Below are 16,115 nucleotides of genomic sequence, written 5' to 3' on the forward strand. Positions count from 1 at the left end.
GGCAAAGCTTCCCAAAAGAAAAGTACAGACTTCATCAAGATGCAACAAAGCAAGAACTTGAGTGCTCTATTGGGAAGCAAAAAGGAAAATAGGTTAAATGATCCCAAATGCAGCCATTTGAAACCAACCAACTAACTAAACAACCACAGTAGTTGATATTATCACTAAACATTCTGTACACCAATCAATTGCTATAAGCTGTTATCCCTCCTCCTCTGGCTGGGTAGAAATAAACACTGCAACTACAGACATGTGTTGAACAGTTACATCAGTGCTAAACTACATGGTATGAAACTGGAAAATGTCCAGCAGACACACCCATCACACAAAACAAATATTAATAACAGCAACAATAATTCAATTCTTATTTATTTGTATGCAAACTTACAGCCTAGAGGCCGATTACAGAGTTAGCATGAGTAAGAAGAAACAACAAAACACTTACAAAATACAAAACAAGATGGTTTGAATGCTATTGCACTACATGTTTCAGTTGTTAGTTAGAAGTTGCTAATGGATTCTGGCATCATGCAGCATCCTTCCTCATTCACAATGTAATGATATTTTTAACTCTAGCTTTTGCTAACAGTGATGACATCTGCAAAGCTATCATGTGAATGCAGCCACTGGATGGTATCCCTAGCTCTACTGTAAAAGGTTACTCTCAGATTTTTGTTCCTTTACTGAAGTTCATTTTGAATCTTAGCTTATTCACACAGATACTACATGCTGCATGGAAAAAAAATAATCAATTATTCTGATCTGTAAAAAGGGCAACAGAGCCTCTTTTAGTAATTACAGGCCTATTTTCATTCTCAACGGTTTTCCTAAATTATTAGAATTTGTCAATCATGAGCACATTTCCCGTTATATTAAGTACAGGTTAGATTCTTCTCAGCACGTTTCACCAAAATCAAATACTGTTACTTTGTCATTTTCTTGACACCATTACTCCCGCTGTGTTCTCAAAGATAATTTGATTCCATCCACTTTTATCTCAGTAGTAGTTCTTTAGATTTGGTTTGCATTTCTTACTTTTAGATAAGCTTAGCAGTTATGGCTTGTCAACTAACTACGTTAACCGGTTTTGTAGTTACCTAACCTAGAGACCACATTATGCTTGTTTTTCTGGAGGTTTTTCATCACCCTTCATTGTGTTCTGCAGTACACATTGATGATGTATGTAGCAAAATTAAACATCCCCTTTTCTTATTTTTACTGATGATATATATATTTTTGTCATATTGCCCCTATTAACGATTGCCTTCTTTTGCAGAAAGATATTAACTCTGTTTGAAACTGGAGTATTGCTATACATATGAAGCTTGAGGCTGGTAAAACATAAGTTATTTTAGTCTCCTAAAAGACTAATGTGATGAATAACAACTTTGTCTCTTATAAGTCTGGTATCTTGTGTACAGATTATTAAAGACATTCGGAACTTTTCTCAACTCTAAACTCTGACTTTCATCAGCAGTCAATTGTTTATTTTCTCCTGCTATAAATTTGTTAGGTCCAACATAAGTATTGCTTTCTTCTTTTTTCCATTGGTTTTTGCTGCTTTACATGAAACTTGAATCTGTTTCTGTTGCCTGGAACTCTCTTACCAACACTGACTCCAACAAACTATACCATGTTCAAAGAAGTTTTCTACCTAATGCCACAGCAAATTCTTTAAAAGTCACAGTTCAAGTAGTTATGTTTTGGATTACTTAAAATTTCACATTTTATTTGTGAGATGGCATGATTTTGAAACTTTACTTATAAGGAACGTTTATAACGGTTTTATTACCTGTCCTTCACTTTCGGAAGGTGTTGGTATCAGACTCAAACTCTGACCCCTCAGTCGTCCAGCCTGTAGCCAATTGCTACACTGACTGAGCTATTGTGGCTCCTAAGCACCCTATACAATTCTTTTTAAAACTGAAATCCTCTTTTATGACATATATGCCAAGTGACACATTTCTGTTATATACAATTTTGTTTATATGTATAAAGCATAATTAACTTTTAATGGAGCTGAGCCCTTCCTGAGAAGCCACTCAAGAACTTCCCAGCTTTTTATGGAATCTGAAGGTTAATTACCGCGTTCACAAGAGCCCTCCACTGATCCCTATTCTCAGCAAGATTGGTCCAGTCCGTACCACCCCATCCCATCACTCTAACATATATTTAAAATTATCCACCCATCTACATCTTGGTCTTCCTAGTGGTCTTGTTCCTTCTGGCTTTCCCACAAATATCCTATATGCACTCCTCCCCATTCATGCTATATTGCTCTGCCCATCTAATTCTCCTTGACTCATCATTCTAATTATACTTGGAGAACAGTACATGCTATGAAGCTCCTCATTATGCAGTTTTCTCCATCCTCCTGTCACTTCATCCCTCTTTGGTCCAAATATTCTCCTCAGCATCTTGTTCTCAAACACCCTCAGTCTATGTTCCTCCATTAATGTCACAAACCAAGTTTTGCGCCCATAATGCATAACGCATAACAAACAAAGTGTAGAGATATCGTTTCTTGGGCACTGTAAACCAAATGCATTTGAAACTTCAACAATTTTTTTCCTTTTTGACATTTCTCGCTGATTGTCCTTTTACAAAATTGGGGCATAGCAGTCAAGTATTGCCTGTTACATATTCTTATATCAAACTTTTCTATCTCATTACACAATTTCAGGTTACCATAACAACAAACTGTCTAGCATTGGAACACTGCATGAACATAAGTTATGTAATAAGACAAGAGATCTTTGTAACAGCATATCATTCCTATTATGTGAATACAGATTATATTTTGATGTGGATATATGAAGTGTAGTGTACTTCATATTGGAGAAAGTTTACAGTTAACTATTTATAAGTGTGTTATTCAAGGGAGATGACATCAAACGGTGGCCTTGTTGCAACATGCAATAGCACAAAGGATTAGAAAGGAATATGGGAGAAAGAAGGGGATGTTTAGTACAAAGGCTTGTATCACAATTGATGAGACTTCCCATTGAATTCTCAATGGGCGTTACACTAGTGTGTGAGTGCGCACGCGTGTGTAATGTGTAACATTTTTCACCCAGTGTAATGCTTAAAGATCAAGGTTTTGATACAAAAGTGTGGATAAATGGACCATTTTTTCTAATCCTGTTAAAGAATTCTTGTGGGAGTACTGTTCATCATCTACAACTAAAAGCTTTATTTTTTAAAACAATATCAATTTGGGCATTACTGGGTTAAGCTATAAATTTCAAAGGTTTAAACAACTAGTAACTCTCACAGGCCGAGAATTAATGTCAGGATCAGTATTATAGGTGCATAATTTTACATATAAAAGGTAAACAAAAGTGTAAGGCTACCTCTATAACAGGCTGTCAAGGCCCATACGGTTGTGAAATGTCAAGATTCCCACATTTTCTAGACAATCGGCTCAGAAATGGAGATGAGTTTGTCAGCCTTATGTGCCAGTCACCCTTTACCCCCAGGAAGATTCCTGGTACTCATTTCTATTTCAGGATGAGTTGATCCCAGAGCCATAGTGTGGCTTGAAGGATTAGTGACAGGGAGACACATATAATCTCCTTTTCCTCAGGCTGCATACCACATGCTATCTCCTTTTGGTTCCCCTGACAAATTGATCTGTCATAACATTCTCTATTCCTGCTGGGAGAATCTTATTTTCAAAATGCAGAAACAGGAGGATGTGAAGAAACATACTACACCGCATGACACACAGTATGACGGGAGGCATGGCACACTGATCTCCTAGACCAGTACTATATCAATGTATCACTCTGGTCATGGCCCATGTTCAGAACCAAAGCCAGAAAGATGGCAATTTCTGCTTGAGGTGTTTGGTCGCCACTGCCTTTACCAGCATAACACTGATGGCATCATTTGTTGGCTTCTTGCACAAGTATCACAGCAGAAAATTTATAAGAAATAGTTGGAAAATTTTCAAGAGTGTGGAATTACATGCAACAGTTGGTGTTGTGACTCTGACAGTCATGGTTTATCCATGCACTGGTTCCCACCCATTCTTATATATAATGGATACAGGGGTAAAGTGGCCACAGTGTGAAAATGACCATGTATCCCATCTAGTGCCCAAGTTAAAATGTGTGAAGCCATGGTGCAGAGCTTAAGCATAGGGCAACTTCAGAGTTTACTTTCTCATATATGTAGTATGAGGAAATACTGTGATCATGAAAAGAAACAAACTTGAGTTGATGGATGTGAACATTTTCAGCACTCCTAAATATGAAAAACTGGTTCTGTGAATGCTATATATGTCCATCTGTGTGCCTCATTAGTGCAAGAGAAGTTGGACAGAGTTTATTCATACTCAATATTTATGAGTTTATCTAACAATGGTCAGTGCCTGATGACTATGAAAATTCTAGCTCCATAAAGAGGGCTCCCAATGCAAAATTGCAATTCACTAGATAAAGGCTTCAACAATCTTGATTATATTTCAGCCATTTACTGAGACCATCCCCTTAAACAGAACTGCATATTTGGTATCTTCAGCCAGATAATGATACACTCTCTAGTGGGTATGATTCATCGATCATATAAGAAAAAGTATGAAAAATGTCATTGCATGGCTTCTTTCCATTCTTTTTATGACTGATATTTACATAAGAAACATTAGGAACTACATTCATATTTCTGTCTGATATTTCAATTTCTGTCATAATTGAAAAGGCTGCTGAAAGTGTGATAAACTCTACAGATTCATTAATGATTTACTGCAGTCAAAAGGAACAGGAACAGAGCAAATGGCTAAGCTGGAAATGCATAAAACTTGAATGCAATATGATGCTAAATTAAACAGCTTCCACATATGGGAGTCCCATAACCTGCGTTTGTAAAACTGCAGATCTATATGCATGAAAATGAAATTAACCTTAAAGTCAGTTTCAATTTAATAGTCACATAAATTAAAAATCTCAGACATATGGCTATTCTGGAAACTAAATCAGGGTACTGGTACAGTTTACATAAATATAAATTGGTGCATACAAATTTGTTGCATCCAGTCACCCCAAGTAAGAGCTGCAGGAAATCTGTGATATTCAGAATTGAACAAGTTGGTCTTGCAATATTTTAGATTTACATTCAGGGACCTTTGGGTTGAACAACTTCTATGACATCAGCTACTTTGGTGGAGGTTTTTCACAGGTTTCCTTAGTCTCTATAGAACTATAAGGTTTATTTTGGACTCTGTCCATTGTCTGGTATTTATAAGACAAAAAATCACAACGTTTCAGAGACTGGATCTGTCTCCATCCTCAGGTGGATGGGGCAAGATACACCTACTCATTTGGGCCCGTTAGAAAGAGCTAGTCTCAATCACTGGACAAACCCCAGTCAGTCCTTAGTCTCACCAAGCAAATGCTGGCATAGTACCTTGATCAGGACATGACTGCTTCCTTTCAGATCATTTCCAGTTCATCCACCATACCAGCACCCAATGCTATACACTCTTGATAATGAAAATGATGTAAAATGTAACAAAGCAGAACAAAGCCAGTCTCCAGCCAAAAAGAAAAATTATTTGGCAATTTTAGAAGAAAAATCAATTGCTCATATGTGCAATGGGTGACATACTGTGGTGTATTATCATACATTACAAATTTTTTCTTGATATCAGCATAACTAAGTACTGTAATCTAATTGTAATCACAAACAGTATGTACTGGTTTGCATTTGGGTATACATTCTGGCCGTTTATTTATTTATCATCATTGGGCCTTGACATGCTTCACCCAAATGACGTTGTCTAAGTGCACAGAGAATATTGTCATATTCATAAGTTTAAAATAAGTAAAATACAAAGCAAATATCACAATGTTATGTCACTATTTTTAGTTGAAATTGTTTTGATTACAATTTAAATTTAGCTTAAAATTAAACGGCAATGGCATTTGTTGTGCAGTGGAGACTGGTTGTAGAGGTGGCCAAGGCTCACCTAGGGCCGTAGCACTGAGTGGTCGGTAGGTAGGCAGGCATATGTTGCAGAAGTGAATTATAAATAAAGCTAAGACAGTGATGCCTAGAAAACTGTTACTGTATACATGTTCTAAATACTTCACTTCAGGAAAAATGCAGAATTTTTTTACTTATCCTGTAATGTAATTGTGAAAAAAAGTAGCAATGCTACAACAGCTAAAAATCAATAATATGAATATTTCACAAAATGTATGTAAACTAGAGATTTTTTGGACAAGTAGAAACTTTATATCATGCATAAAGAATATGCAGATAGGTGCTAAATATCAATACAAAATTCAGATATCTAAACATTCTTGAAAAGGACCCTCTGATGAAGAGAGAAATTGGTTACATTAAAATAACTTCACACTACTGTATATTGGAAGAGAGTGTGTCAGCAAAGCCACAAACAGAAGCTGAAGCACAAGAAAATATTTTGCAATGTTTCACCCTCTATCCACTAAAGTTGACACTAACTTCCCCGACAAGCGGCGGTCGCTCGGCAGGCATAGTTTGCTTGTGGACTAAAACCATGGAGTTAGCACCCATTCTACAAGCTGAACTCCAGTAACACAGCTGAATGTGAAAGGTGAGGTGACTTCTGCAGAATATATTTTTTGTGTCAGGAGAAACAATGCTCCAGTAAGCAACCAACATCCTCACTCACTACTGACAGCGAGTCATAATTGGTGTCTTCAAGGATGAGTATAAATGTACAAAGATATTTTCTCCAAGAAAATACTCAGTTGAAAAATTTGTATAAACAAGATGTAAAATGAAGAAAGCAGTCGTCTGGGATGTGGTACTGTGTAGATGTGGTGTTAACTGACGTTTCAGAGGAACGTATCGCCTCCATCTTCAGGGTAGAAGGAAAAATAAAATCCGCAAGTGAAAAGAGTGAGAACAGGTGCAAGCAGACTAATGTTGGAAATAAACTCAGCTATATGAGAGCAGGGGCCGGTCACGGTAGTCGAGAGGTCTAAGGCATGCACTGTCTTCGCTCGCTCGGAAGCCGGGATCGTGGGTTTGAATCCCACTCAGGGCATGGATGTTTGTGTGCGTTTCTCTGTGTTTGTGTACAGGTAGAGGCCTTGCAAGGAGCTGATCACCCATCCAAGGAGTCCTACCGAATGTGTAAGAAAAACTGATATGAACGAAGAAGTTCATGGAGATAGGCCTAGGCCCACTGGGGCTGTAATGCCAAGGAAAAAATAATGAGAGCAGGGAAGTACGGATTTGAGCTTGAAGCCACAAGAACATACATGTTTATAAATGTACATGTTACTGCCAGTATCTCTGAAGACATCCCCAGGGCCTACAAGGACCATTACTAGACCTCTAAAATTTGCCTCTAAGACACATCTAAATAATGACAATTTTTAAAAGAAACTTTGACATAACATTTTGTAATGTGAAATTTAAGAACTTTTTTAAAGCTTTAATGAACTCAAGAATATCTCTTTTTAACACCTTAAAATATTTTATATTCTACACGTAGAGGATGTGAAGCAATTTAATTGTTTCAATCACAATTTTCAGTTTTTGTACAAAAACATATACTTCCCATTCTCTTGTCTATTATCAATTTATTTATATGTTCATGCATTTTTTCAACACTGTAAATCTGGTAATGGATCCAGCAAGAGATATTATATATTGAGGTACATGGGTAGCTGTAATCTATGTAATTTCATTTGTGTTACTGATTGCACACCTGAGGATGGTTTCTGCAAAACTGGAAGATGTAATGAAGTAAATATTTGCTTGTCCTGAGCACATTATTTTGTATATGATACAATATTTTTATATTAACTGTTTATACTACATTGTCCTTTATTTTCACTTGCTCTAAATCTCATCATAATACTGCAAGGCTACATTTTAAGAATCACTGATTTGATAAAATTAAACAACAATAACAACTTGAGACAAGGCCAGGGTATATGTCATGCTTATTCTGTACCACTAAAAGAAGCCAGGAATAGCCTATTCACCCTTTCTCCTTATATGAACCAATATTACACGTGTCTGCTACACTTTGCAAGATTATTATTTATTATTATTGGAGAGGCTGGGTTTCCCCATGCACCGCGACTAATAGTCTATTCTACATCCCCCTTTGATATTCTACCAGTCGCCATAACCTGATGGTACTGGTGCTTGCTATCAGCCCCGTTCAACCAGCGAGGCTGGCAGTGGTACCCGATATTTCTCCCATCTACCAGAGGCATTGGTAACTACTTGGGCAGGAAACTTTTGCCTAATTTTGCTCAGAGGTCTCCTAGAGACATGAGGATCTTTTGTGTGCCGTAAATCTATGACACGGGACCCACGCCTTAAAGTCCCTCTCAGAGGACTTGTTCCCTGAATTTTTCTGCCCTTAAAAATTCCACGACCTCCGCCGGGTTTGAACCCGCGTACCTTGAGTCATGAGGTGGGAACGTTACCCATAGACTATGGAGGCCGCTTACACTTTGCAAGATACATAGAAATAAGGAATTTTCAGTTTTAGTCTCATTAATTTTACATCATATAAAGAAATCCCACAGAAATTCTTCTTATGAAATTTAATGCCTTTACCAGCCAATAAATAAAATGTCAAATATTGGTTTCAGTAAAATTTTTCACTTATTCTGTGAAACAAAGTTCTTTCTTAGCAAATATTTTATTTATTTTTTTCAGTTTTAAGGCAACATGGTACAGAAGCATTATCAGCAGTTTAGGTAAAGTAACAGCCTCTGTTGTCTTGGCTCAGTCCACTTTGAACTGCCTTCTATTGTAGTTGCATACTGATCATATGTTTTACAGATGTTGAAGCTAGCAGTAAAGGTAGCATACTCTCATGTCTAAAACTAAAATTGTGAACCACTTCACAATGAAATCTTTGTTGTTAATAAGAGTAAATAATCGTCATCTCTCTTTTCTTACATGTGGGTTGATGGTTCACTGGGACACATGAGAGTCCCTGAACTGTCATGGTTAAATACAGACCAGGTAATCAGGACTTGGCCATAATCCTGATTGCCTGTGAATATTTTCAAGCTTTAATCACATTTTATTCCTGGCTTCTACACATCTGCTCTAAACTCAAACTACTTAACATACAAAAGATCTGGGGGCACATACGTCCTTCACAAGGTAAAACACTGTACACATGCTCTTGTAAAACAAAAGCCACAATATATTATTTCTGTATTTTACACAACATCTCTCATTCACTTACACATGTACTGTCACACTGGTCTGCCTCAGAATATCTACTGGCAATGTTCTACCATATATAAATAAGATTCGCATGATTGTCTGTTTCATTTATTGGTCATATTTACCCAAGTCCGAGCACAAACTTCGGTATTTTGTACGTAAAGGAAGGGATTGCCATGATAACCGACATCCTGGAACAGAAACATGACATAATGTGTACACAGGTCTCTCCCTACTTGTAGCACCAACTGAAGGCAATGCGTTGCATGTCTCACAGAGCACTCCCTTCTCACTATCCACACCAGGGTGGGGGAATGTTTACATTCAAACATTCATAACAGCTGCACACGAACTACCCATCGCCACAGGACACGTGTGCACAGATGAGGGCATACCCCAAAAAATCTGAATTTATGAATGGAACTACAGCAGTTCCATCCCAAATTTTAGAGTCATCTGAAGATGACCAATGTTGGCCAAAACATATATTATGAATACACCAGTGATGTAGATGAGATTTTAAGGTTTAAAAATTTTAAGGTTTTGAAAAGCAAGTTGCATGTGAGACAGCTAATAACTAACAAGGAATACATAAATGATGCGTAACAGGTTGCTACGATATAGTAGTACGACACTGTCTGTATTGAGACTGTACCGAATCAGATAATTAAGTGACTGACAAAATAAAAGTGATTTTTAAGGAAGTGGCCATGGCCTAACTGAAGTTCTATGCTGCCATTTACCTGGTGGGGGGGGGGGAAGGGGGGGGGAAATCCTCAGTCAGAATAGATGACATCTTGGCAAGGATTTGAAATGAGCAACGTATGAACACATGTCTACAGTGTTACCCCTGTACCATCCTGTTTGGCGCAGGGAGAGGTGAGTGATGCAGAGAAGACGGGGAAGACAAGGAATAAATACACAGTCCTCACAATGGTGACTATAAAGAGTATAGTCTTCTGGACTGTCACACTGTGCAGTTCAGAGACAGTCCAATGTTTTGGAGGAATATATCCCCTCCATCTTCAGGGTCAAAGAGTAAGCCAAGAAAGAAACTGAATATCAGGCTCTCTTAGAATTACATGATGCTACAATCCAGAAGACCATATTCTTTGAATGAGATACTGATGGAAAGTTAATATTAAATTGGATCATAAAAAAATACAGTTCAAAGGTGTGGACTGGATTCCTTGGGTTTTGGAAAGGATCTGCTAGTAGGGTCTTGTGAAAATGGTAATGAAACTTAAACTTCCATAAAAGGTGAGAAATTTAACCATTTGAGTAACTTTCAGCTTGTGAAGAAGGACTGTGCTCTGTGAAGTTAGTTAATCATCACCCTACTTAATGAATGTTTACTTGTAGGTAAAAGATATTGGTATTTGAGGCATTAAATGTTCAAAAATGAACTAAGAGAGATTTGTTAATGATTAATATATATTCTAGTTCAAGATAAGTTTCTTCTACCTGCTGGATGGCTGAAATTATTAAAAATTAATAAAACTCTCAATGTTTACAGTCATAATAATAATAATAACTTGGCTCCTGTCATGAACCTTACAAATTCTTGTAGTAGTCAACACACACACCCAAAACAAAATTTACACAGTAATTACAGTCTGTTATCTTACAACATTTGATGTATCTGACTTCAGTAGTTAAAGAATTATGTCACTTAGTGACAAGTATGGCCACACTTCATGCAGTAGTAATTTTATTCTTCATATGAGATTTGAGGTTCTCATAGCTGGGAATACTATGACATAAGTCTTTCAGGATGCGATGCCAGGTAGTCAGGCAGATAAGTACTGTTTCAGAATAAAGCACTTCTTCTATACTGAAGATGGATGTGGCAGGTTCCTCCAAAACAATGAAACCTACTTACTGTATATGATATTATCTGGGGTTATTAAGGAAGCAAAAAGGCTAAAATATGATAGCAAAATTAAAAAATCTAATAATAAAAATAAAACCATATGGGATATTGTGAAATTTGAAACTAATAGGGGTTCTCATAATGATAGGATATGCACATTAAAGGTTAATGGGAAAAGGATTCGAGAGAATCATGTGATTGCAGAGACTTTTAATAAATACTTTTTATCAGTAGCTGAAAAGAGTAATGTAAAAAATAAACAAACTAATATAAATACTAGCCATTTTCCAAATACTACTCCGATTCAGTATTTATTACAAGCCTTTATGAATCCCTTCCCAAATATTAAGCTTAATTCCCTATCTACTAAGGAAGTTGAAAATATAATTAAATCTCTCAAATTAAAAAATTCCTATGGATANATGTATCAAGTGATATTAAGATGTTTGAAGTACTACTGAAACAATTTTTACTACTACACTCTTTTTATTCATTACAAGAATATTTCTGTTACAAATCCCCTTAAGGTATTTGAATAACTCTACTCTAAAAGGAGATAAATAGCCAGATTTGTATTTTTGTATTTATAATTATTTATATTGGGTATTTTGTAACTTTTATTTTATTTTATTGTATACAAGCATTGTAATATCTTATTTTATATTACTTATTTATATTGTAACTATTATGTATCTCTTATTGAATTTTATCATTAATATGTATGTGCTAATAATGTATGACAGGACTGTTTTCCACTTGTAATTTACTTGTAATGGATTGTATTAGAATGTTTATGATATTTGTACGACAAGTTGTATCTTGTGCCAAATTTGTAACCAAGACGATCTCCACATCCACATGAGTTTGTAACTCCTGATAGGATTTATGGAAGTGAAATAAAGTATGTATGTATGTATGTATGTATGTATGTATGTATGTTAGCTGGGCCCCAGAGGTAGCCTGGATGCTATGAAAAAGAGAAAAATCTCTTGCCTCTGCCAGGAATCAAACTGCTTCACCAGTTGCCCTACCTGTAGGGAACTCTTAAATTTTGTAATGTAATGTAATGTAATGTATGTAAGGGGTGGGCCATAAAAACCAGCCCCCGCACTGTGACCTTCAATGATCTATTGTGCTTCCCCTTGGATTAGCCCTTTATTAATCCTACACTTTTAATAAAGTGTAGGGCCCTGCTTATGGGGACATCATAAAAGTCACTTGGTTCCATAAAAAACTGACCCAAGTGGCGAAATCTTAAATAAGCTATGGCCTCACAATCATGCAGGATGTGTGTGGCTGTTTCGTTTTCTTGTAGGCACCTTTCACAAGTCAGGATATCTGTCAGTCCCAACTTGAAAAGGTGTCCTTTCAGGTGGCAGTGTCCAATAAATAATCCTACCACCCATCTTAGTTGATCTCTGTTTAATCTCAACAGATCCTTCGTTCTTCTGGCAGAGGGTCCTGCTTTGAAACCCTTTGCCTGTCTGAGTCCAATTAAACTCTAAATTTTAGTGAATATTTTATTTTCATTAATGTGAATTTGCATGACTGAATATCAGGATAACATTCATGTCAGGAAGAGACAAAATTACATACAACATTCTATATGAGATTCACAGTTATTGGTAACAAAACTGTAACAATTCCACTGGAGGTCAAACCGAGACATTCAGCTCAGAATTATTTCTTTCTCCTGATTGGGTTCATCTGATTCACTTGTTATTAACTGCATCAGAGTTTCTTCTGAGACTTTATGAGTGTTTTTGCTTATGGTACAGCTAACTTAGCAATATAAGTTATAGCATTATTTGGTAAACTGATAATCATTCAGCTGATCAAGATAATTCTACTAAATGCACATCCACCAGTTAACCTCAACCTTTACAATTTAAGTCAATTGAGAAAAGGAAGCAAGTTCAGTATCTACATTACATTAAAGAACAGAAAAATTCATTCATACTTTAGTGCATATTTTCTGTTTAAATGTCTTTCCCCATGCCATTGCAGTCATCAAGATCATCATTTAAAAATATCCGTTTAGCAACATAAGACTCAATTTTAGCACTGAGTGTAAGGGAAATAATTTTATAATTTACACACACACACACACACACACACACACACACACACACACACACACACACACACACACACACACACACACACACACACACACACACACACACACACACACACACACACACACACACACACACACACACACACACACACACACACACACACACACACACACACACACACACACACACACACACACACACACACACACACACACACACACACACACACACACACACACACACACACACACACACACACACACACACACACACACACACACACACACACACACACACACACACACACACACACACACACACACACACACACACACACACACACACACACACACACACACACACACACACACACACACACACACACACACACACACACACACACACACACACACACACACACACACACACACACACACACACACACACACACACACACACACACACACACACACACACACACACACACACACACACACACACACACACACACACACACACACACACACACACACACACACACACACACACACGCATGCACATATATATTTTTTTAATTTTAAAGAAATGAAACTCCCATGTAAATTTGGATATATCTGCTGCCAGGTTTCAAAGTGAAAGGGTTAATACTGCTGTGAAGTGAGGGGCAATATGTGTCATGTAAAATGTATCACAAGCCTTGCAGCATTAAATATGGGATATAAAAATAAACAGCCCATCTAATCAAGAAAGTACTGGCACCTTCCCTTCCAAAAGTATGTGAAAATGATTGGGATTGTGGTCTTCTGGGTTACAATACAATGACTCTGGCAGATGGTTAAGAATTATTTCAGAGGAACCCACTGCCTCCATTTTCAGAATGCAAATTCCTATTTGATGAGCAAGAAAGATGTGCTCCCAAAATGTTGGTACCACCTACGAGATTATACAGTGTAACAAGCCAGATTACAATATAAATTTTCACCACTGTGGAAACCTAAAATCTCATTTGTATGTCAACATTACCAACACCATTTCTCGAAAATTAAACATACTTCCTGCAGAAACAGCAAGTGACCAAGATATGAGGATTAGTGTCCCCAAGGAAACATTTCCAGCTTTCAGCCAGAAAAGAATGAAACGATAGCTGTAAAGACAGATCTCCTGCAAAACAGAAACAAGAAAATATTACATTGGTTAGAATCAAGCAACAATAGACTCTTATAGGACAGAAAGTGAAGTTACGTTTTGATGAAATCTTGTTTATTTCTTTTTAGCTGGCACTGTTAAGTAATTAATATTATTAATAATAACAGTTAACTGTTCCTTGAATAAAAAAATAATGGAAGAATGAAAAATGCAGAACAGCAAAGAAGAGACTGTGAGGAAACAGCAAAGTGTTAAGTAAAATGGTATTTACAACAGCTGTTAATGACTCATCTCTGTCAAAGGTAAATACAACTTATGGAAGCTGTTATTATCAACATGTTTCTTATCGGCCACTGGCCCCTAAACTGTGCCATGCAAAACCTGGAGTTGCTACAAGATTCACAGATTTTGTTAATCACATTCCAGGGTGATGACATTCTGTGGAATATATTGCCTCCATCTTCAGGGTTGACATAATAAGACATAATGATCAGGTTATGTAGGCAAAGTGACAGCCAACTAAAAACCACAGAACCCGTCCTATGGTTCTGAGTGAAACTATGTTTTTATCTCTACGGGCACATGCCAATCACTTCAATTCTCAAGGCAGCATATTCCTTGGAAATATGAGCAACAAAGTTTACTTCCACATGGTATCATCAGCCAAGCTCAACATTAACAACACAGAATGGCCACAAAGACCTAAATCAGTAATCGTATTTCCTTAATGACAGATTGCATTAGGAACAGCAACATATAAAGGAATTCTGTAAAGAGTATTACAGTCTTCTGGATTGTAATGCTGTTTAGTTTAGAGACACTTCAATGTAAGAACATACTGCTCAGTTCAGCTTTCTGGCTGCTTCTGCTGGGTTCTTGCTAGGCTGACTCTTTGACACTAAAGATGGAGGCAATATGTTCTTCCAAAATGTTGGGCTCTCTCCAAACTGCATGGCATTACAAGCCAGAATACTGTACTCTTCACAGTCACAACCATGAGTGCATCAAAAACAAAGTATTTTTTTTTAATTATGTATTCAAGATCTGACATGTTTCCAAGTAACGCTTGAGTAAGTTCTGGTCCAGCAGTCTGACAATCAAGGATTCTGAATTCTGATTATAAATAATCTTCAGCAAAAAACAGAGTGGAGGTTTTAGTGTTTTTACCATTTACATTATTACATTCCATGAAATGTAAAAGCTAAATTCTTACTGCATTATATGGTTAAACTGCGCTTTGCACACTGACATCTACACATGAAACTGCTGATGAAGATCAGCTTCATTTAATAGGGCCACAAGAGCAGGCTCATCTCTTCTGCAGTCTTACTTGAGGGCAGAGACACAGCCTGTCTCAGAAACACAGTAAGTTTTAGAATTTTTACATTTTTACCAGACAATCTGAGTGCCATGCAACACTAAACAAGATTTCATCATGTTCTCACAATAAGCAGTATCTGTTTCTCCATGTTATTATGATCCTAATTCTGGCAGTTCATAATTTGACACTGTTTAGAGAGTACAGTTTTGTGGGACCCTATTGGTTGATTTTGATTCTCAGAAAAGCATCTTGGGTAACTAACTCATTAAAAGGCTGTTCCTGGAGTCCATCTGGAATTTGTAATGTGGGGGGAAAAATCTGTAAGAGGTTTACAAGGTTTCGATCGGATTAAATTCCCACTATGTTGTCTACAAAATCAAATGAAAGATAGGATCCAAGTATATCTTATTTACTACAGACAGAATTAAACAGTTCAACACTTCACCTAGGTACCACGACACAGCTGCAGAATTTCACATTCATTGACACTAACAGAATG

The 16,115-nt window shown here is 36.9% G+C and overlaps 1 protein-coding gene across 3 annotated transcripts in view; it reads right to left on the reverse strand.

Moving 5' to 3' along the window:
* Positions 1-8,555: 8,555 nt before the first annotated feature.
* The window catches only part of LOC111869073 (sphingomyelin phosphodiesterase), a 122,709-nt gene continuing 115,149 nt past the window's right edge, over positions 8,556-16,115 (reverse strand). Inside the window, exons 14-15 of one of the 3 annotated variants that reach the window (XR_002843607.2) lie at positions 14,202-14,310; positions 8,556-9,386 (exon numbers count right to left, since the gene is read on the reverse strand). Coding sequence is in view for 1 of the 3 variants with exons in the window: in XM_033753275.1 (XP_033609166.1) it covers positions 9,317-9,386 (70 nt within the window). In the remaining 2 variants the exon portion in view is untranslated. Of the gene's footprint in view, positions 9,387-13,681; positions 14,311-16,115 lie in introns of those variants that run through there. The other 2 variants (XM_033753275.1, XR_002843608.2) reach the window with 2 other exon arrangements.

Source organism: Cryptotermes secundus, unplaced genomic scaffold (genome assembly GCF_002891405.2).
Source record: "Cryptotermes secundus unplaced genomic scaffold, Csec_1.0 scaffold455, whole genome shotgun sequence".
Lineage (NCBI taxonomy): Eukaryota > Metazoa > Arthropoda > Insecta > Blattodea > Kalotermitidae > Cryptotermes > Cryptotermes secundus.